The following is a 23,920-nucleotide window of genomic DNA, read 5'->3' on the forward strand; positions in this document are numbered from 1 at the left end:
TGTAGGACGAAGATAAAAATCGCGTGTAGATAACCCATCTAGCGAAATCTGAACGAATTGCGAGTCTGAACAGCTTACTAATGGGTGGATCGCGTCATATAAGCTTAATTAGTACGGTAAATGATCATGTATGAACTGAGAAGTACTGCTTATGTCTGACCATCAGTTATGCTTGGAAACTCGAATACAAAAACAGACGCGTTAGCGAACTCTCGGTCTGACATAGCAGAGGACGTTATTCTTTGTTTGTTTTTTCTGTGTGTCATCACATGTAGTTGCACTCATAGCACTAATCGCCAGGATTTTTAAGGACATGTATCTGATCAATGCATTCGGCTCAGTTCGGCATCTAGCCGGATAAGACTTTCTTCTGTATTATAGCGATAGAAAAAAATATTTTCGGTTATGTGTTAAGTTAATTCCCCCACTTCAAATACTTCAAGAGTTAAAAGAGAATTTTATATTCCTTTATTTCATATTCCTTACATCCTTTGATAAACCAACTCATCATACAGCCCACTACATATATACAATTACTTTATACAATTAATTTGAACAATTGATGAGAAAATGCTATATCAAGATATTGGTAAAAGGTGGGAATATAATACTTGAATCAGTCGTTAGGGTTGATATCATTTACCGAAGGTATGAGGTTTTGGAACTCTACTTTAATATAAAACTATTGAGCAGATGCGAAAGTATTCAAAACTCTTTCAGGTATTGTTTACCTTTCAAATACCCGCACATACCATTGGTAACGTCTGCACCATAACAAAGCAGACCTTGTGCACATTGCTAGTGGCCTTTCAGGTTGTGTGAGCAATCAGCCTGCCCAATATCGTGAACACACACAATTTAGATTTAAATTTAGAAACAGAGAAGTTTTGGTAAACGGCCCAAGCAGCACTGAAACTTTGTGACCCTGTGTACAGCGTAGTCACGTGATTAACAGAAAGCGAAAGCTGTTTATAAGGAAGTCGGTACATGTAGTTGTTTGAAAACAAGACCCGGATGTAGAGTTCTGTCAGTCTGATGTAGAGTTCGCGCATTTCTACCGGCCTGACCATGCCTGGGGAGGTCCAACTTCCGTGTGTTGTTGTCGTCATGCTAATCTTCGTAACAGGTAAGTGCAAACGCAGTGTTTTGAAAAGTGAGCCGAGTGTCGCGCTACATGTGTACCGAGTAACGTTACCTGTACCTGCTGCGGAACCTTATTGAAAACTTCCTGCTGTTCTGTGGTTTCTTTGTTTACTTGATCGAGGGCGGTGGGTAACCTTGCACACCACATTTTGTGGTTATTTCACGGTGATTTGGCCCGCTGCTAGAGGGTAGACACGGCCTTGTAGTGTGAAGACAACGCTAACGTATCGTGAAGTACAGTAGTTTCTACACCGCTAAACAGTCACTTATAGTATCAACATGGCAGTGCTACTGTGTGGTAACGTTATCAAGGGTAACATTGAATATTTATGTAGGGCGTCGTGTTATGATATGCTACAACAACAGTTCTGTGGAAGAGCAACACACATAATATTAACGTTACGGAGGTCCGTGATGTTGTCTGTTGCCTCCGTTTTCACCGGAGGTATTGTTTTTGTTGTGCCTGTTTGTGTGTGTGTTTCCATGTACTTTGGCCAGAAGGTCTTGATGGATTGTAATGGTATTTGGTATGTGGGTAGGTCTTGTGAAGACGAAGGACAAGGTCGATTTTGGTGACATACATGAATGGGCACGTGTATTGGTTCAAGTTTCAAGATTATATACTTATAGGGCATACAGCTCTATACTCGCATGAAAGCTCATCTGTGTTGGTAGAGTACATATTGGGAAGATTTGACGCTTTAATCCAACACAAAAATTGACTCACCATGAATTTTCGGTTGGACCTCTATACTCGTCACACATGCATCTACATGTATATCATTTTCCATTTTTACACACTGTCGTCATTCTTGGAAGATTTTGAACAGACTGGGATTGAAACTTTCCCCTAGCTAAATGATGATAGAAGTTGCCCTTTCCGAGAATTTTTCACAAAAATTACTCCCCCGTACCGCCCCAAACAGCAAAACTTGCAAAGCCTGTTTTGGTCTTGTACGCGCTTTGTGAGTCACTGTTATCTGTTTCGTTGGAATCACAGCTTTGTGATAGTAGTTCTACTACGTAAACAATGTTACCCGAGCAATTGTAATTTTGCAATTAGGTGAAGAATATATACAAACCGATACAACAGAAAAACATATTTGTCTATACAACAGCGGTAGGTATTTGATAATGCTTTTACAGTACTTCTACTTTCTCTTTCAAAATCGTGACCAGATTAGTTGGTGAAGTCAAACCCCGCTTTAGTATCGTAGGTATAGAAACTTATTGTAGACTAGCAACGTAGTTTGATCTTCGTCGCTTGTATCACATGTATTCATGTATGTTTCACTTTATGTTTGTGCATCGTCATTAATTGTTGTCAACTCGTAACTTGCCTACGGGCAGGAATTTGTAATAAACGTTTTATAACAAAACATAACCTTCTTGGCGAAGGTAAACAGATAGCTAGATGTATGGGATAAAGCAACTAAATTCCAACAAAACTGATAACGAAAGTGATACCTACTACAATGTTGCTACAAACGTAGGACCAATGGGCATATCTTTTCTCATTATCATATTGCCATATAAATCACAGAAGGTTCATGCTCAACGGCGGCGTGGGTCCATGTGGAGACGACGCCCTCCCTTGTGCCCGCCGTGCCGGGAGGGACGGTAACTCTCTCCTGTACCTACACCGCGAGTCACCCCGACTCCAGCGGGGTCACCATCACCTGGTGGCGGGAACCCACCGTGCCGTCCGACACACGACAGATCGTGTACGAGGCCCGGCGTCCTGGGGACCCAGGCGGCCGGGGGTACGACCAGTGGGATGGGCGCACGTCTATGGCCGGTCAGGCGTCGTTACGGATAGAGAGAGTCCGTACGGAGGACGCCGGGACGTACGAATGTGAGATTAGGAACTTCCAGCACGGAGCTGGCCGTGGCTACGTCACCCTTAACGTTATCGGTACGTTCAGTGACTGCCATATCCTGTTTAAACCATTTTAAACGGGTGAAACCTTACAGATGTGCACTGGTCAGCGCAACTTAGGGTACTTGATATTGCATCTCTATTGAATTGTTCTGGACGTCCAATATCGTATATCAATAGCCCGGACCACGACTTGTATATCAACCCCACTATTCTTTTCGTTTCCTTTTCCGCTTGGTTGGTTGTTGTCTGTCATTTCAATGTATTGTGATAATGTATATCTAGTTCCTTTTCTCAGTGCCAAGAGTTGACATGGTATAGTATTACGTATGCCGTGTTTTTTAGCGTCACGAATCGTGGATTATGGATATGTTCTGTTTTTCAGTTCCCGCCAACCCACCGCGTATCCATGGCAACACGCCGTCACCTGCCGGCTCCACCCTCACCCTCACCTGCACGTCTACAGGTGGACACCCTGCACCTGGAATCACCTGGGCAAAAGCCGGACAACCCGTAGGGAAAACACCTGTGTCTACTACCGACTCACAGGTGTCATCCACGCTCAACCTGCGACTGTCCAAAGAGGACAACCAGGCCCGGGTGACGTGTACGGCGGCACAGGATGGCAGACCACCTCTTGCTCACTCCGTTGTCTTGAATGTTACCTGTAAGTTAGTTTGCCATTACGCCGTAACGTTACATTAACAGATGACAGTCTTTTTATATTTAGCAAAAGTCACTGAATTTTCGACAGGTATTGCGGCCGTCTACAGGAATATCAACCCACTCGATTTTGGCACGTGATCTCGTCCTGTGTGTGTGTGTGTGTGTGTGTGTGTGTGTGTGTGTGTGTGTGTGTGTGTGTGTATGTGTGTGTTTGTTTGTTTGTGCGTGCGTGTGTGTGTGTGTGTATGTGTGTGTGTGCGTGTGTGTGTGTGTGTGTGTGTGTGTCTGTTTGTGTGTGTGTGTGTTTCTGTATGTGTTTCATACAAAAGTGATCTCGTCCCGTGTGTGCGTATGTGCGTGTGTGCGTGTGTGCGTGTGTGTGCATGTATGCGTGTGTGGTGTCTGTGTGTGTGCGTGTGTGTGTATTTGTGTGTGTCTATGTGTCTGTTTGTTTGTTTGTTTGTTTGTGTGTGTGTTTCTGTGTTTCATATAAACAAAACACTGAGCTGTCTGTACCAAGTAAGTTTGATTTTGTTTCAGATCCACCAGAAGGAACTATAACGATTGCTCCTTCTTGGGTGACGGTCGGTCAGGCTGTATATCTAGACTGCCAGGTGGACAGCAACCCTCCGCTGGCGGGCGGTGTGCGGTGGGGCCGGGTGGGCAGGCCTCTCCCAGCCGACGGTGAAGTGAACGAGCACGGTACGTACTACATCCCGCAGGCCCGGGCAGAGCACGGCGGACGGTACATGTGCAGCACAAAGGACGGAGTCATCTTGGCATCAAAACAACTCGTCATCCACGGTTAGTCGATCATTTGATGACTCAGTGGATTAACATACGTATCTATTCTTTAACATATAAGGATACATTTGACAACGTATGCTATGTTTTCAATGCTATGCTATCAATCAATAGACGGCTCCAAAGGTCTGATACAATATCCTCTTTAATGTCATCTGGCCTTCATGTATCAGAATGCATGTACTGCAGTGACAGTGTGCATTAGAGCCATATAGTTCGAAATCATAGCGTGTTTTATAATAATGCCATAGGTCCATTTGCTACGCCGCCGCCGCCGACTACGTCACCGACATCCACTGCCAGAAACGGCGATATCGTCATCAGGACCCCAACTCACGTCAGAACCACACGCACGGGCGAGAGAGTGTCCCCAGGGGCTTGGACAACGGTTAACCGGGAAGAGCCAAGCATGGGTACGCTTTGACACTGATCATCAGTATTGGTAGTTTGGAACGTTATCTCAAGCATTTTTTGACAATGAAGGTCTTTGATCTGAACATAACGGTTACACAGTTAAAAAAAATACTGCTTGTTTCGACCAAATGTATCGATATTCCTAATCTCAACTTTGTAACATCTTTTATTCGCAACATAGCGTGAATTGAAATTAAAACAACGTGACAATGATTCTTATTCCCAAGATGACACCGTAGTTGCCGACCGTGACCCAGACGCCAGTCTGAAGCCGCTGAAGATCGCGACCATCACGCTAGCGTCTGTCGGCGGAGTGGCTCTGTGTCTGGTCCTGATGGTCGGGCTCAGAGACAGGTGCAAGCGGAAGGTGCCCAGACCCGTGCCGCGTGATAAGGAGACACGGATCGTGAACCGTGCCGGCCCTAATCTACAGCTAACGCCAGACCAAGGTACGCAAGAAGAACATCCGATGATGAGGTCTGACTCCGGCGTTTATGAGCAGGACCAAGAGCTTGGTAAGAAGTTTACCTTCGCCGAAAGGGCTGTGTTTTCGATAGCGTTTGTGTGTAACGGTGTTTGTTTGTAACGGAGGTTGTGGTTGAACAATATAACACAAGAGGCTCTTAACGGTTTTTTCATGTTGGATAAAATTCTAACATGGCGACACCCATGGACGCCAACGAAAACAAAACATGAATGATCTATAATGTATTTGATACATGGCAATTTTGTTTAGTTCCGCTAGGTTTCGCAGTGTCGTCCAGGACGTGTCCGTGGCTGACAGAAGACCATCCGCTCGTCCAACAGCTACAAGGTGTGCTGATGGACCCAGAGCGTCTAGAGCTCGGCAGAGTGCTGGACGAGGGTAAGATTCTTTGTTTGTGGTCCATGGTGTTTTCCTTTGTGCACGTAGAAACTATGTGCCTTTCTAAAGTTATATGATGTGCAACGTATCATGATTTGGAACATTTGGGGAAACCTTTTAGAATTAAGAGGTTTAGAAAGGATGAAATTCGTTAGATCACCGAATTTGTTGTCTTGCCTTACAGGGAACTTTGGTCTCGTCCGTAAAGCAGGCCTGAGGTCGGAAGACGGGAGGATGTCAACAGTCGCTGTCAAGACACTACAAGGTGACAATATGTGGCTAAAACGTCTAAATACAGCACGTCCATATATTACATATTTCACTTACAACTAGACAACGTTGAACATGTTAAACGTTCACATTGTGTTAAACTTATGGTAGTTGATGGGCTACGTCATATTTTCCCAACGGTATTTCAAAAATACAACCATCTCTTTTACGCAGCAACCTCCCACGCCAGAGCTCCAGAAGTGGCGTGTTTCCTACAGGAGGGCATCACGATGAAGGGGTTCGACCATAAGAACGTGCTGGGGCTGATCGGCGTGTGTGTTCCCCAGGACGGCTACCCTGTGGTCGTCCTCCCCTTCATGCAACACGGCAGCCTGCTGTCGTATCTAAGGAACGACGAAAATGTAAGGGACTAGAACGTTGCAGTTGGAGCTCTTTCAGGATTGAGGTACCACAGCGATAGAAAGCTGTATAGCAACCCTCAGACCCACATTCGTGTCGTTATCTAGTCCAACGTTTTTAGTTTGACCTCCATCCCACCGCTGCCACCAGTGTAAACGTTTGGTATACACGTCTTATTTAGACTTACGTCTGAAGAGATGTCACACAAGACACTCGTATCCTTCAAAGCTCTTACCATTTCAAACGACCCCCAGTCCTCCAAATGAAGATCGTACCACCACGTGCACACTGATAGGACTTGCCCAATTGAGCACTCGTAGCAGAATTGCAGGGTATTTTCTGTAACATATTTTCCTTCCATACAACAGGACGTGTCTATGAAACAGGCCACCACGTTCTGTCTGGACGTTGCGAGAGGGATGGAGTACCTGTCTAAGCTGAAGTTTGTACACCGAGACCTGGCCGCTCGCAATTGCATGTAAGTGCCGATTAAACGTTATGGGTTATGGTCTTGTTGATGCCTGGTCACAATCGTCATACTACTTCTTTTAGTCGCAGAGTTTTTAGCAAAGATATGAATGGACGGAATCTCCGACAACCTTTTCCATTAGAAGACAGCTGGAGTGTGCATGTGCGAGGTCTATTACTGTTCTGAGAATGTACTCGATTTGTCCTAAACTAATCGTACGACGAATGTGACGGGCTTATTACGACGAATTGACCTCCGACGAGTAATGATCGTAAAATGCACGACATTTTGCTTATTTTACATAATTTCTATGTGCCACAGGATTAGCGTTAATCTCGATGTGAAGGTCGGAGACTTCGGCCTGTCCCGTCACCTTCACACGAAGCAGTACTACCGCCTGGGGGACCAGGACGACCGGGAGCTGCCCATTAGGTGGATGGCACCGGAGAGCTTCCGCCGACGGACCTACACCACCAAGACAGACGTGGTAAGTACATGTAACGTTACAGTATAGTGAAGGTAAAGTAGCTGTCCTCGGGATGAGACGAAGCGTCAGATTCTTTTTATGGTTGGGAGTGCCATGCGACTCGGCCACCATTGCTCATGAGGCGTCTACAAGACAACGCCATTATTACGAGCAAAGATGGCCAGAATGACACATTCATTTTTTTTCTCCAGGAAATATTACTTTGGAGACTTGTAACCGTGGAAATGGTCCATTGGCTATTTTCATCTGTTGGTATACACTTTTTTGTTACATGTGTAACTTTCAGTTTGTGTTCTGTTCAGTGGTCGTTCGGCGTACTGATGTGGGAGGTGATGACCCGGGGTCTGCAGCCGTACCAGCAGCTCAACAACACTGAGGTGGCCGGCTTCGTCTGCTCAGGGCACCGCCTGGACTGTCCCGAGTACTGCACGGAGAGGCTGTAAGAACACTGTTTATTGAGTTAAGTGTAAAAGAGAGATCTTTGAACCTCTACGGGCGCATCAATACATTTTTTATCCTATTGGGCATAAATCCCTGGTATTTCCCACACCATTGTTTCTCCAGGCACGGCTTGATGTTACACTGCTGGGCGGCTGACCCTGACGACCGACCGGCCTTCCCGGAGATAACGGCGGAGCTGGAGCGGACCCTGCTGGCCTCCACCGGGCACCAGTACGCCTCGCTACAGCGGTGTTACGTTAACTTTAACGATATAGTCTAGTGGCACGCAGTTCCATCAAGTGTGTAACGTTATACTGCAACTAGAGCGAACTCTGCAGGCGTCAGCACGTCGTCAGAACGTAATGCGTGTACGGTGATTAGCCTGCTATTCAAACCTATTACATGTACATGTATATCTGCCAAATCTCTTTTGTTCTCTTTGGTCAACGTTGCATCGGAGTAACAGCCGTTGCATAAGATATGTCTTTGGACACAAGAAGGTTATACCTCCTTGCATGAGCCCATATACGAGATATTAACCTTAAATACGCGAACCCGACCTTAAACGCTTACGTTCTGGCGACGTGCTACAGGCGTCTACATTACACCCAAACAACTCACTACAGCGGTGTTATGTCAATCTTAGTGTTTAAGTCTAGGTCGTTTTGACATGTATAGATTCGGATCAAAATACATTATGTTCATAACTTTAGTACATCCCGTTACCAAAGAAGCTTAAGCTTGTAATAGAGAGTATTTCAACATCTAGGAAAATGTAGCCACTAGTGTTCTTCTGAGTTTGGTAATGCTTTTATTGTCGCTGTAATAATGCAGTTCACGCACACAAGCTGACAATTCGAAAAAAGAAAGGACCATGACAATCAGCGATAATGCATACGTATAGGAAATTGCTACAATAGCTTGTACATTTTTGTAAACACCTTTATCCGGTAAATGTGTAGTAAGCAGTGTAGCTGTACTTTACTTTTGAGCAAATATAATAACCAGGTTATCAGATGGACCACATTGTATTCTTCATATGCTTTCTGAATGGATTCAAGGAGTGCGGATCGATATGGAACGTCAGCCGAGGGATTAAGAGTGCCCATGACTGTTCTAACACACATAGCATTTTTTTCTTATAAAAGCCCTATTTTCAAGGAACTTAAATTACTTTAAAATAAACATGGACCAAATACCATCAATCCCCTTGATTTTGCGTCTCGCAATTGCAAAACACTGTGTGAAGCTATTTTTGAAACTAAAACACGGGGAAAAAATAGTTCGCACCAAACAGAATTCTCATAGTTTGTGGTTACGTTATTTACACAGAAAGAGCGCACCTTTCCACATCAACGTTTGATTCATTCTCATAATAAGAGCTTCGCTGTTCCATTTTGATACTATCACAGCATCATGAATAGCACACTATTTGTCAGACGTGTATTTACAGTCAAATAGTTGAGCAAGAACGACACATAGTAACGCAAAACCGATTACACACCAGCGAAAATGAAAGACTTAGGTAGTGACGTCAGCGCGTATCATTTAAACTCTCGCTACACAGGTACGGTAGCTATGGGGCCTTAGACGCCTTCCTACCAAGAGGGATCGTGGAGGGAGGAGGTGGGGGTGGGTAAAATGTTGAACAAATGTTGGTCTGTCAATCTATGTGTTAATTTGTCTGTTATATTGTGCCGAAGTCGTGATTTTCCTCTTGCGCAGTGTGAGAACCAGTATCGTCGCGGCTATGACTGATATGAGCCCCACTCCAAGAGCCACTCCAACAACGAGTCCTGTAACAAAAAGGGGAAAAAATGAGTAACTACTTACAAACAATGTCAAAACTTCCATCCTTATCACCTGTTGTTTAAACAACAATCAATGGAAACATGTTGACAAAATTGTAAAGAAAATACACACCTGTTCTGAGTTTGTACGAAGGGTTATTTTTACCTGAAAAAAGGGAAAAACAACAGGGTAATGACTAGATATAGAACACTTCTGACTAACAAATGCCAATATACATGTACTTCCTTTATATTATGACAACTACTTGATAGAAAAGGAAACAAAACTGGGAAAAGGAAACAAGATTGGAAAAAAAAAATTAATCTAGTAATCTAATTTCTCTATTCTAACGACCTGTGTCACCTCTCTGGGTCATCAATGCTCGAAAGGCTATAGGGTTTTAATGGAAATGTTGATAGAGCAAGGTGAGATGAGGAAAGAATGATAAGGATGTTTGTTGGAGATCTACTAGATAAAACACACCTCCAGAAACATCGACGTCCAAGTTGATGAACCCGCGGGCTGCCCCGTACTTGAGAGGGACCCTGATCTCACACTCGTACTTCCCCGTGTCGTTTGTGGTCAGGTTGGTCATCTGTAGGGACGCCTGTCTGAGGAGGGCCGTCCTCCCCTCCCACTCGTCATACGCCTTACTGAACCGGCCCTCCTGGTGCTCGTACACGATCCGTCTGGTCAGGACCAGCCCTCTGTCCTTCCACCAGCTGACCAGCGGCCGGACGTCGTCGGACGGTACGGAGTAGTTACAGGGGAGGATGACTGACCCGCCGGGAGGGACATGTTGTCCCAGTCCCACTGTGACCTGGATCTGGCCACCTATTGCTACGCTGGCTTTAAGAGAAATAAGAAATATGTCAAAAGTGTAGATCTCCCAAAACTTTATCTACTATTGTACTACTTATTGAACTGCATAAGAGATTAGAGCTTTCAATGACGTGTGAAAAGTATGAGCTCGGGGCATAACGTTTAGATAACTAGAGTGCTGCGGTATAGAATAAACACCCGCCCCAGGGATGTACGAAAGTGAAAGTAAGATTGCAATTCAATTTGGACACATTTTCAGAATAACAGTGTACATTTTATAAAAGTACCCATCTAATAGTAGCCTATTGTTGTCCACACACTTGCTACAAATGACAGGTGACAGTGATAACTCTGGATTAATCTAAATATTGAAATACCACGTACACTGAGCCAATGTTGACATTGGATTTCTAAAAGGTGACGTGGCTTGTATGAACGGTTGAGTGCTTCCGTCGTTATCAACACATTAGACAATCAGTGCAGAAGCGCTTTAGTAATACAATGAACATCTTGAAGTTATAAGAATATGATTGACATTGCCATTGTAGAAACATTTAAAAGAGAAAGCTTACCTGCGACGACCAAGGGCGTGGCGTTTGAACATAGTAAGAAGAACAAAATGGCGCCGACTTTGTTTACGCCACTACACGCCATTTTGTCGCAGTCTCACAGCCGTCTGCAGATCACGATTCGTGTATTTGCTTCGATGGCCTTTGCTGATCGCCGGAGTTAGAAACGTTAATCTTAACCTACTTAAGTTGGTCGCTAAAGAGAGCTAGAATTTTAAACGTATTTGCTAAAATATGTAACCTTGGGGACTAACCATGAATACACGTAATTGTTGACTAGAAACCTGAAATGCACGACTATACAAAAGAGGAAACTATTGGTCTTTTAAAAGAATAGTCATCTGGAACTTCTTATCAGCAAATCAAACTTTACGACCATGTTCGTGTACTCTTCTCCGAAACGTCAATGTGTACTTTTCCACAGTGGTTCTCTTCACCTATAGTTGCCCATCCTCTCAGATCATTCGTGGCCCGTCCCCTTAAGTATAGTATACACAGTGGGGGTAACAGGTGGATACAAACTTGGGACTTAATGCCAATAATTAGTCAACTCAGAAAAATATGATTGGCAGATTTACCCCTTGACAAATGAGTCGCTGCCATGGGGTACTTTTAGTGTCAGTTTTTCTTCTCAGAGACTACAAATTAGACTGCTTTTCCTTTGACCCAAGTGACACCTAGTTTCGGTATGACGTAATCGACAACATAATCAATAGGCACAAAGTGTTACGTTACAGCAAACTATTGAGACGGTACAGGTGAACTGTGCTTTTCTTTTTCACGCTTTTGAATAGTACAAAAGGCGTCAATGTGTCGTTCAGCAAGACAATTCAACGAGATGTTTCTCCGTCAATTACAAAAAAATTAACGTCCTACATGTACGTTGTAAAGTTGGGGATTTCTATTTAGTTTTACTTCAACATATTTCTTCATTTTTTTTACAATGCAACCAACCACGTTCAAAGCTTCGCACGGAATGATGACTAAACATAATGCTTTACTGGACTTTTTATTTTCATGTCATATCTCTCCAGTGTGAACTACAATACTACTTTAGACAAATCTTATGTTGTAGAAATATTCGCAGTTTTGAAAGAATAAACACAAATGCCCTCATATAAGTAACAACAAAACAACAAAAAAACAGGACGTTAACGTTAGGGTACATTTAACTCAGTTTACGGATGAAAAAATTGAGCACATTTTGTTTTCTTAAACACAAGCAGTAGCAAATCAGCTCATCGGTGAATCCGTGATCAAATGGAATTTTTATGTTATAGATCGTTCCGGTTGCAACGACACTGATAAAAGAAAAATCACATTGCATTAGTCAATACAGTATTTGCATGCTGATATAAATGAAATGTTAATAGAAACCAGACGACAAAGGAAACAAATCCAGTGATACTAGTACGAAACAAGGTGAGACATAACTTACCCTAATCTTGTCTCCGTACTTGTAAAGTAGAAACAGGAGAAGGAGGGCGACAACGGTGGCAACCCCTCCAAAAAATGAACCGACTAGAATGATACGAAAAAAAAACAATAAAGTCACACAACAAGTTGATGACATCCTGTCACTCATTTTGACTACACAGCAGATCAAACATGAGCCATAATCTAAGGCAAATCAATAAATCAATATTTATGTTATTGTCTTTCAAACAAAGACAATATTGCACGTTGATTGAGATTAATCGCTGCATAGTGATCTTACATCTGCCGCTAATGTATCGCTCGGTTCGGTTGTGTAAACCCCCTTACCGTCAAACCCTGGGGTGCATTCTACGCGACAGGTACAGGAGCAGGTCATGTTTGTGTCTGTTTGGCACTGTAACCATTCTCCGTCCGGACACGGCCGGTACGGGCACCAGGGAACGTCTGTAATAGTAAAGTGCCAATTAACTTCAAATTATCGTTATGTTTTTGTCAACAGTTTCTTCATTTATAAACCATGCATGAATTGTGACAGAAATAAGAGTCTGTTTAGAAATGTTTTGAACGTTTACAACTTAAAGGTAGGTAACGTTAAGTATATTGAAGAATAACAACTAAGGACCGCTACACATATATATACATTCAATGCTTGAAATAGTCTTAATAGACTCTTATGAATAATGATTTTAATATATACTTACCTTCCACTGTTACGGACACTTTGGACTGGTTGTAACCTCCCAGAAACACTCTCACCTCCCCCTCGTACACCGCCGCGTCAGACAGCATCACGTTCTCCAACGTTAGGACCAGCAAGCCTCTCTTGTAGGACGACCCGTCATCGTAGTCCCAGGGTTTGTCCTCCAGACGGGCACGGGCCTGGTACTGACCGTCACAGCGCGTTCCGTTCGGCACCACCTCACACACCGACTCACGTCGCCCGGGTTTTAAGATGTATATAGTTTTGAGCACAGTACTGTCAGATGAGTTCACCGGTATTCCATACATGTATTCCATTTCAACTGTTTCCCCAACCGTTGTATTCAGGTTGGAACGAACCGCCTCTATCTGTGGAAACTGGTCTGCAAACGTGCCTTTTCCCTTTGCCGGAAAACCTGCATTTTAAGTAAACCGCACGGTTAACGAATCAAACACATAGAAAAAAACACAGATTGCAACAATTGATGGTGTCTGTAGTGTTGTACATTTTGTCGGTCATTTTTGCCATATTTCTTTAGAGTTTAAACATAACAAAGCATATCTGTACTAAAATCTTGAGAGTACGGGTGGGGGGGGGGGGGGTGCACAGATACGTGTATGTACTATATTTAGCAATGTATTGCCGGCTTCATGGACACTAGAACCTAGACGATACAATTGAAAGCTACCGTCATGGTGTTTAGACCCAAGAATTATACTTGGTTGCAGATAGTAATGGATGTATTCATTTAAAACTCCGATTCTGAATTGATACAGACTTCGTGTTCAGCCGTCAGTAACGCAAACACGGGGATTTTTGTTTTCGTCTGGGCTTCCCCGCAATACGTCATGGGACTTCAGTAAGCCATCATTTGCTCGTTTGTAACGAACTATACACCGACTACCGTTTCACGTGCATCAACATACGAATTCATTATCGTACAGAAACACCAACGTAGGTGACACCAAGCTAAAATATGACAATTTGAATTATTCACGCCAGGCGACGCGGGGGCGCGATGCGTGCAAAACGTGACCCCACATTCTCGGCGCCTACATGTGATTACAGGTGTGCATGCGGTGTGGCACCTACCTGACAAAAAGAGCAGCACCAGGCCTGCCATACACGCCAGAGTCATGTTGGTAACCACACAAATGTTTTCCCTTAACAAGAGGCTGACTATATGCACTTGTACAGATGAGTTGTTAGACCGTTCGAAGGTGCTCTTGACCTTACTGTCCCTCGGAGGCTCAAAGCGGAACTTCCCGGTTTGAATCACACGGTGCAGTGACGTCATGGCAAGGCGCGCGACCCGGCTTATTGACTCATGCCCTACGCCTGAAGCGTCAGGCGCTTTGGAGGCCTCACCCGACTGAATCCCAGTAAACAACATACCTCTTGAAACTGAAAGGGGGGGGGGGCATTTTTTCAAGTTTTGTTGAACATATGCATACTCACTGTTCTGCTTCACGATTGTATTGACATCGTTTAAGCAACATATCTAGATCACAAACGGTCAAGAAATAAAAAGCGAGTGCATGTTAACTGAAGAGAAAAAATCCCACAGACTGCATGGGTAATGATATTCTATTTTTGCTTGAGTGATTCTTTGTCGAGCTCGTCTATGTTACAAATCGTCAGGAAAAGAGCCATTCAGGCAAAACGAATATCTTTACGTTTGTTTGCGATCTCCATAGATAATTGGGTGGTTTGGTTTTCGCAGGTTTGAGCTATTAGTCGGAGCAGTACTGGAGACTACGGTCTTCGTCACACTTAAGGACAAAGATGTGTGTTCTTTGAGTACTCTTTCTGAATATTTGATTTTGTTTGAATTTCCATTGAAAATCTGTAGATCACTTAGAATGATACTCGATAGTTGACAGCTTATAGTAGAATGTAGAGTTTAGGCAAGAACAATATGACAGTTGTTTGTGCTTTCTTTATTCAAATAAACATGGTTGGTGTTTATTCTATTCATGCAAAACAAAGCTAATCCAAATTCCATGATCAGTTTACAAAATCTCCATCGTTGGCGTTCGAATCCAGTACAATGGTGTTTGTATATCTACAAATTGTCCATGAAACATGTGAAGCAGACAACAAACCTGATAGTGACTTATATAGAGCAACAACACAAGCGACAGAAGTACAAAAACCCGTAGCACGATGTAACTGAGAGAGAACATGCTTTATTTATGTTACGACTTAAAGCCGATCTAAGCTTTGGCAGTTGTATACGTAGGTTTGCTATATGTTGTTGAATTTCGGGTGTTCTTAGATTGACGCCGCCTCGAGAACAACCCCGCAGCGATGGCCACCATCAACACTAGCAGTACTGCTCCTCCAATGGAGACACCGACGATGAATACTGGAATAAATAGAGTCAAACATGGAAATTCAATGAACGTTCGTCAAAAGACACAGCTAGGTAAATATTTTTAAACTTACAAAATATATAATTGATAACGACAACACAACGTAGCTGAGGTAAGTCGGGTGATGCAACTACAATTTGTAATTCGCACACACCTGTTGAGTGAGTGACTTCATCCAAAGAGCTGTTTTCCTCTGAAATCGAAAATAAAAGATGACAAATTCCATGAATGTTGCAATGTATATAAGATAGGGGACACTGTAATGATTGAAGACAAATAAAGTGTTGTTATTTTCATACGCAAAAAAATCGCACTGGAGTCCGTCGCAATTCTTAACGTGATTGGACTACTGGAAGAGTACTGAACATTTAGCTGATTAGTACTAGAACAACAGACACTGCGAAGTTACTGTTAAGTACTGACCGACGGAGGCCGTAAGTCAGTTACTGTAATTGATCAGAAGAAAGCGATGGGATGATGGAGGAACAGAATACTTTCAGAAGGATTTATAGAAGTTTGTCTTCGATTCACAGATACTTAGTTTGTTCGCACAATCTATTAGACAAAGTGCAATCATCCCTTGATTTAGATAACAAACCTCTAACGTCCAGGTTGATGAACCCCCGGACTGCCCCGTACTTGAGAGGGACCCTGATCTCACACTCGTACTTCCCCGTGTCGTTTGTGGTCAGGTTGGTCATCTGTAGGGACGCCTGTCTGAGGAGGGCCGTCCTCCCCGCCCACTCGTCATACGCCTTACTGAACCGGCCCTCCTGGTGCTCGTACACGATCCGTCTGGTCAGTACCAGCCCTCTGTCCTTCCACCAGCTGACCAGCGGCCGGATATCGTCGGACGGTACGGAGTAGTTACAGGGGAGGATGACTGACCCGCCGGGAGGGACATGTTGTCCTCGTCCCACTGTGACGTGGATCTGGCCACCTGTCACTACGGTGCCTTAGGCGGGAGATAGAGAAACGGACACTCGTTTCAGACCCTATCTTATGTACCGGACGCTTAACCAAGTTTTAAAAACTTTGCCAAGTGATAGCAAAGATGCAGTCTAGAAAACTGACATGGAATTATGGTGTGTATATTGTTGTATAGAACTGGAGACCTAGCAGCTACCAAATAGCATTGATGATCGATATCCAAGCTTGTGCTGACTCAAGTTCTGAGCTATGTACAATACAAATTGTCCCAGTTGCTGTGGAAAATACAGTGGTCATTCTCCTTATGCAATTACATGGAATTTTCCCATTAGCCAAACGCTGTATCTGTGTCATCATGGCGAATCTGCATGATGATTGCATGATGGTCTGGTTTTTTTTCACAGGCCAAACATGCGAAAGTGAAAGTAAAGTGTGGTGTAGTATTCAAGCTTTTGGCTTTGTAAATGTATGATACAAGAGACATCAGGGTATTTCCACGCGTTACACACCTAGTATAACATGCAACCGTAATCTGCAATAATCAGACACCATGATTTTACACAAATACTAGTGCTACAGCCAACCTCACCTTCCGCACTACAGAGCAGAAACAAAATGGCGACGATCAGGCCAATGTTACATCCGACACAATCCATCCGACTATCCTTAAGGGCGACGTCGGCTCTGCGGTGTGTGTCTACTTTTTGGCGTTCAAACTTGCCTCCACACCGACGTAATGGCGCAGCACTTAAACACCGCCTTGTTAAAATGAGGAACTCTTCCGCTGTTGTTTACGCTTGAACACTAAACAAAAGACCTGTCATGCCTGGCAGCCGCACGTAATGAACAAAAGACTTTCGGTCACGTGACCAGCCAAAGATCGACAAGTTCACCTAGGTCTTCGTTTCACAAACAAAAGTGTGTATGTATTGGTTGCTATTGATCTATCCGTTGTATAAGCATATAAGGCTTTACATCTAATGACAGCAATAGGCCTACCGTTTTGGTTTTGTAACGTTGCAGTTAGTGACTTGCAAAATCCCCCCGCACAAATGAAAGTTCCCCTTTCACTTTCACAGGCCGTGTGAGCCACAAGGGTCCGATATCTGCCTGTAGGCATGAGTCACTGCTGTACAAACATATTTGCACATCTGTCATCTGTATGAACAGTACAGGTAGTTTCCTCTCTCCAACACAGGAACAACAACGAAAAACCGCTACCATCGTTAACTTCCACCGAATGTGTGGTGGATCAATAGGGTTAAAGTGCACTATAAAAAAATATGAGACCTCTAAAATCATAAAAAAAACAATGTTATCATGCCATGGCACGTCTCGCTGCAGTCTTTCGCTCACATAATCATTTTCTGATTTTCTGAATCGTGTAACATGGAAGACTTGGAGACATGCAATGTTTCTTTCCATATTGTAAACCACACTAGTACTGTGCATCATGTATAACGTGATCTAAGACTGCACAGCCTGTATCCGGCAGCGCCCTTACTGGTTATCTTGTGTCGTCGGAGATACTCTTCCTATATGATTACACACCACCGCATGACCAAAACGAACGGACACGGACCATGAACCAGCTTTCGCCCTACTATATGTTGTATGTTGTACCGATTATATATGTTGTACAATATATAATGTATCTATCGCTTGTATATGTGAAGATTGTCTCGCCCACGCTTTGCCTGGTTGAGAATAAAGTCTTTTCTAAATTAAGCTGCTAGTAACGTTACATGTGTGCTGACAAAGAATGCAGGTATTGGATTGCATTTTGATTTAAAGACTATATGCACTCCACAACATTTGCCCATACTCGAAAGCACATGCAGACTTTGACCATCGGGCCCACAACACCTAGTCACACACCAAATATAATCGCAGTCCATCCACACACACGAGCGCACATAAACAGAGTAAAACTATAACGTTACCTTCATTTTTCATGGAGGTAATAACAGTTTAAAGTATAGAGACACGTGAAATTACTCAGGGAAGTTACCCAGACAAATCAACCAACTTGCATACTGCCAGTGTTTATAATGTCCCAGTTACATTATTAATGTAATTTGTACATAACACAGTGTTTATCCTCCAGGGCACACCAGGTATTAAGGTTATAACATAACAAGTCGCACAATATATGTCTCCAAGTTTCCAGAAGCCGGGAAGTGTGCGGATTCAATTTTATCTGCAAAGTCGGCAAATACGACTTTTTTTTCAAACTCCGATCTCAGTGTAAATGTTCCTCAATGTAAAAGTTATGAGAAGAAGGCTGAATGTGACTGGCATTTACATCGTCAACAGTTTTGCCTCTGGTATCAGTGCAGTAGACTCATCAAATAGTAATTTCCAGTCGGTCTTGTGAGGGATATCCGTGTCCAGCTTGTTTTGCCAGGAGTCCGGAATAGGAAGGATCTGGAAGGGATATGGCGCCCGATCCCGATCTTCCTAATTCGTCGCAATGATTGGTCAGAGGACTGAGAGCTTTAAGTCTCTAACCAATCAGAGGACTTGCCATCCCTGGCCAATTTGGATAAACAATGTTATAAAAAGGGTAAACGGGGAAGGTACCAACCGTGCGGAGCAAGAAATCGTTTTCAAAAAATTGTCTTCCCTACAAGCTAATGATAGAGAAGTAGTAAACTTGTGTTGACGGCCAAACGAGTGCAAGGAAGACGGGCAGCACATCACACAGGGAAGGTTGGTGACAGATTTTGTTTGAAGCCGATTCTTCGTTAACGGGGACAACTGCTGTCGAGCAGCGGGCCACCATTTTTTAAAGACACAATGACGTCGTATTTTAAGACACAATGACGTCGTATTTTATTTTGCGCTTTCCCCTTAACGTTACCAGTAATCAACATACTAAATAGCATTTTTGCCTCCATTGTTAGCTGCCTACAGGTCGTTCAGGGTAAGCTTTTGCTTAGCGATACGCTACAAACACTTGTCGTGAGTACATGAAACGTTGTTGTTTTGGGAATACATGTCTTGTATAGCAAGTAAAAATTTGCCCCAATTCCAATTTCGGTAGTTTATAAGACCTCCTCGCCGAACTGAATAAAAGGCAAATGCCTCGCTCAAATCTACGAAACAAGCATAGAGTCGTGCATTTTTGCTTAGATATTTTCTTACTGAAGTAGACAATACAAATAGGTTATCAGCTGCTCTACATTCATAAATTCATAAATTTAGACATTCAGAAATTAACTTAGACAATAACTATTCCTTCAATAAAGAAATTCTTAAGTTGATTATTTCAAGGACATTATACAGGTCCTATGTCATTCTGAACATGAATGATATGATTAAAGAGTTACGAGCAATTGATATTTGTAGAATCGTAATGGGGGAGGGGGGTCCGTGTGCTGCACTAGGTCAAACAACTTTTACTTCTTGTGGTACAACGATACCCAGCCTATTCTATCTATTCTCCAAGCAGAGGTTTTGATCGGGGGATAGTAGTACGTATACGGAGCTGCACGCATACGGGGATGTTCGTGTGCTGAACTTTGTTCATTCTCAATTCCCACTGTCCATTTCAGTGTAACATCCCTGACACTGTAACTATCATACTTAGATCATCATTATTACCGAACTCGAGCGTCCTGTCTAATGGTAAGTATGACGATTAAAATGGTAGCACTACAACTCAGGTGTACCCATTGTCGTCTACCGCAGGGTGAGCCGGCCAATCAGACGTCCTAGCTGACTGACATCGATAATTGATCAAGAGAAGCCCTGTCTACACACCAAGTATTCCACCAAGAACGAGCAAAAAATCAATACAAGACAAGGTCGGTATTAAGCCTCAGCCTTTGAACAGTGTAGAGCTTAGATACGTTATCTAATGGAATTCTGTCAGGAAAGTCATTGTTGGAAAAAACGCACTATCATGTTGTTTTTCCTGTCCTTGGTAGCTGCTTGTGCAGCCCTAGACAAATTCTGCCCCCCTGAGTGTAGGACAACAGGCCGGGCTGAGGCCTTAAGCCTGGGCAACAGACTTTGGAGGTCTGGGGCTTTGGGGGGGTATGGACCCGTTCGATTCATGGACCATATGCAAGGGTCTAAACGGAACTATTGACACTTATTCTTCTCTGACAATACCCTGCATTCGCAATGATACGTTTGAAGCTGCATTGATGGGATATCCGTTCAGACTTCTGTCTGCAAGAACACTAGCACAACATTCAACAACCGCGACCCTGGCACTAGTGAACTGTGAAATCACAGATATTGAGGAGAAAGCCCTAACTAGCCTCCCTCGCCTGATGATGTTAGCTCTAGACTTTAACAGACTGTCCCATATCAAGATGAGCTATTTCTGTGTTTTGACTTTACTCGGTACTCTTAGCTTGTCCCATAATCAAATAGTACATATGGATCCAGGTAGCTTTTCGGATCTGGTAAACCTTTCCAGCTTGCATCTGCAGAATAATCTGCTGCGCGTTGTAGACCATGACTGGTTTCTTGGGCTGCATAGATTGATAGTTCTCAATATAAAAGCAAACAGGATTGAGGTCATTCCTCTAGGGGCATTCCGACACCTACCAAAGCTCATGGTACTGCATCTAGGTGGAAACATGCTTACATCTCTTGACGGAGAATCGTTCTGGGGTCTCGGTGTCGTCAGCTCACTCCGTGACGAATACAACCCTTCGTACTTTAGAAGGCAGGACGTGTCGGTTGAAGTAGCCAATCGTCTCCTTTGTATCACCCATGACCCTTTGAGCGATGTGAACGAACAGACTTTGGGGTGGACTTTTGATTCGAAAAAGACTGCCCCTAACCACACACGTCTCGACTTACACGACTCCTCGTGCAGCCTGTGGGATATTCCCGTTACAAAGATCACAACTCAGGTACCTTTTGTAGCCATCATGAAAAGCGCATCCCCAGAAACCATGATCGATATCACTGACCAGTGCGGGCAGGTATGGGTAGACAACGGGAACTTAACTGTAGCCTTACAGGGTGGTGTAAGTCTCCACTTGGCTTTTCTGGGTCAGGGAAACGCTAACATTCCAACTCTTGCCATTGCGCTGAGTTTAAAAAACAACGCAGAGTACATGGCCAGTAGAAATCGTCTGAACAACAGTGCTGACACCAACGTTAGGAATATCACCTGCATTGTTATTACCGAGGAAAATGCTCGTCAGATGGTGTTCAGTGTCCCTCGGGTGCAAATGAGAAGCAGCGGAACATTCATAGACTCCCACAGTGGTTCGGCATCCTATCGAAATCCCACAACACCGAACCAGTCTACCACCATACCGACAGACCGGACTGAAATGGTATGGAAGCAAGGAAACCACACCACGTCTACTCCGCAGGTTATCATTGTCCTGACTAAACCTGTCCAAGACAAAACAAGCTCCACCAGTGCGTTCATCTTGGTTGTTCCGATATTAGGAAATCTTATTGTGTTAATCGTTGTGTTTATCTTGAAAAGAAGGTTTATGTCAAACAAGCAGGATCTTCAACTAGCCATCGAGCAACATGGTGCTGTGTCTAGGCGGGTAAGGTCGGCCTCTCTCCCTGACATCTCCCGCCCAAGCGCCGCTTTACACCGCAAAGCTTCTTGCAGATCCCTGCCCAGTGCCCTAAATTCTATCGAGCCCACGTACTGCGAGATCTCTGATGAGGCTGTCCTCGCTACTCGGCCCCTCCCTGCTCTCCCTCACACGTACTTGGATATCCCAGACAACCCGGATGTCGAACCGACGTCTTGGGACATTTCAGAAGACGAAGGCTCTAATGACCAATTCTACGCTGCCGCCGCAGATTTGACGCTTGCGGGGCACGGGGAGAGTAGCAGCACCTACCACGACAGTCTGGCCACAACTGTACATCATCAGAAGTCTTCACTTAGTCAGCGTACAGCCATGTATGGAAAATCTAAGATCCAACGCGATACGTGTTACGGACAAGCTTGCACGCGGGAAGTGCCACCCGACACCAAGGCACGAAAGCTCGTGGGAGACGTAGGACCTCTTCAGCATCCTTCTACAAATGTGGAAGATACATGAATGCAGGAAATGTATCAGGGACTTCATTCATAAGTCACCACAGAGCGTCAAGGACGGATGGGTATGAAGCATCGCCAGCATCTCAACTGACGGAGAACCTAGTCTAGCGTTCCCGAAGAGATTGCATCATGTAACGTTACATCATTAACACCTTCCCGCCGTTTTAGATCTCCAATAGACAGCTGAACAGGTCATGTTCAGTACCTGCTGTCCTCGTGTGCGCCTTTCCGAACATTTACTGGCCATGGCGAGAAATCACATGTTAATCTGTAGTATTCTGTACTGATCGCTTGCTATCAAACTGGTACGCAATTAGAGATTGAGAGTGGAAGGAATTGTAGTAACAGTGACTAGAGGCATTAGCAATTGTCGCTGCACTACTTGTAGTAGTACTGCGCGCGTAGTAATGATTGTAAAAATCAGAAATGACGGAGGTATAAGAAGCACGCCAGCAACAAGTAATTGTAGTCCTTCGGTGAGAATTGTGTTACAAAATTGACAGCAGCACAATTTCAAAATCATTCAAATTTACCATAGTGTTCATATCAACATTTCATTGAAAGTTATGAACTAATTTTGGTGGTATAGTCAGGGGGCAGGATTGTACTGCGCATGCCCGTAGAATGCATATACTCGTTATATGGTCGTGAATTAAGAAATAAGAAAATGAGGAAATTAACAATTCCGGATATATTTAGGTTGGAAAAGATTAAGAAATTAAGGTTTCATCATTTATTCATTTGTTGTATTCGTGGGCTTGTAAATGAGCGTAGTGTTTTTGTTTACGAAAAATTATGCAAGGGTTGGATGAATTAATTAACAAGCAGAGGGCACATAGCAAAAATCCAATAGTCCTGCACCCAACAGTGTTTGTGTTGAATGAAACAAACAAACAAGCAGGTAAAAAACAAGTAAATGAGCAGCTTCTGCGGTTGTGGAAATATGTAACAATTTTGATCTTTCTTACAGAAATGAAACTGAGTGACTGCGAGTCCATTCGTGTGCTAACTATAAAACATTGATGCATATGTTGTGATCATTATGAAACTAGTTAAATCAGAACTGGACTACAATAGTCTGTACTTGTTGGGAATAATAATAAAACAGTTGAGTTACACATCCGGACAGTCCCCGCTTTGACTTTGTGATTTTAGCCTAAAAGTGAAATACGTATGCATGAATGCAGCATGATGTATACATGTGAACTCAATTGAAACCCGAACCCGAAAGTCTAAATATTGCCATGCTGTTTGGTATCTGTAATATGACAAAGTTCATGGCCCTCCTATTCTCGCAGAGAAAGCAGAACGTGTCCTTGTTCGAACCGCTGGCTAAAAGTAGGCTGAAGAGAACACTTGCCACTGGGGACATATAAACGAGTTTTTCAATTCAATAATTGGCTATTATTACACCATCATGTCTTTCTTATTGTGATATTTCCAAGGTAGTTAGAAAAT

General features: G+C 43.5%; 4 protein-coding genes across 5 annotated transcripts; 1 reads left to right on the forward strand and 3 right to left on the reverse strand.

The window, feature by feature from the left end:
• Positions 1–953: 953 nt before the first annotated feature.
• Positions 954–8,819, forward strand: LOC136432750 (uncharacterized). The gene is made up of 13 exons (XM_066424226.1): positions 954–1,126; positions 2,687–3,058; positions 3,408–3,689; positions 4,229–4,492; positions 4,744–4,905; positions 5,134–5,421; positions 5,643–5,771; positions 5,956–6,036; positions 6,216–6,403; positions 6,770–6,879; positions 7,192–7,357; positions 7,660–7,796; positions 7,922–8,819. The coding sequence occupies exons 1-13, from the start codon at positions 1,069–1,071 to the stop codon at positions 8,076–8,078; spliced, it is 2,394 nt and encodes a 797-aa protein (XP_066280323.1). The 5' UTR covers positions 954–1,068; the 3' UTR covers positions 8,079–8,819.
• On the reverse strand, positions 8,585–11,869 carry LOC136432753 (uncharacterized). The gene is made up of 4 exons (XM_066424229.1): positions 10,984–11,869; positions 10,073–10,438; positions 9,722–9,754; positions 8,585–9,594 (listed from the first exon to the last, which is right to left on the reverse strand). The coding sequence occupies exons 1-4, from the start codon at positions 11,063–11,065 to the stop codon at positions 9,467–9,469; spliced, it is 609 nt and encodes a 202-aa protein (XP_066280326.1). The 5' UTR covers positions 11,066–11,869; the 3' UTR covers positions 8,585–9,466.
• Positions 11,870–11,973: 104 nt separating this feature from the next.
• Positions 11,974–14,421, reverse strand: LOC136432751 (uncharacterized). 2 transcript variants are annotated; one of them, XM_066424228.1, is made up of 5 exons: positions 14,210–14,421; positions 13,119–13,532; positions 12,745–12,861; positions 12,419–12,501; positions 11,974–12,281 (listed from the first exon to the last, which is right to left on the reverse strand). In XM_066424228.1, the coding sequence occupies exons 1-5, from the start codon at positions 14,412–14,414 to the stop codon at positions 12,255–12,257; spliced, it is 846 nt and encodes a 281-aa protein (XP_066280325.1). In that variant the 5' UTR covers positions 14,415–14,421; the 3' UTR covers positions 11,974–12,254. The 2 variants fall into 2 exon arrangements, with proteins under 2 accessions (XP_066280325.1, XP_066280324.1); XM_066424227.1 differs by having other exon boundaries at positions 11,974–12,501.
• A 617-nt stretch (positions 14,422–15,038) lies between these two features.
• Positions 15,039–17,271, reverse strand: LOC136432754 (uncharacterized). Its single transcript, XM_066424230.1, has 4 exons — positions 17,012–17,271; positions 16,091–16,447; positions 15,647–15,685; positions 15,039–15,485 (listed from the first exon to the last, which is right to left on the reverse strand). The coding sequence occupies exons 1-4, from the start codon at positions 17,076–17,078 to the stop codon at positions 15,334–15,336; spliced, it is 615 nt and encodes a 204-aa protein (XP_066280327.1). The 5' UTR covers positions 17,079–17,271; the 3' UTR covers positions 15,039–15,333.
• Positions 17,272–23,920: the final 6,649 nt, after the last annotated feature.

The sequence above is a fragment of the Branchiostoma lanceolatum genome, chromosome 4 (genome assembly GCF_035083965.1).
Source record: "Branchiostoma lanceolatum isolate klBraLanc5 chromosome 4, klBraLanc5.hap2, whole genome shotgun sequence".
Taxonomy (NCBI): Eukaryota; Metazoa; Chordata; class Leptocardii; order Amphioxiformes; family Branchiostomatidae; genus Branchiostoma; species Branchiostoma lanceolatum.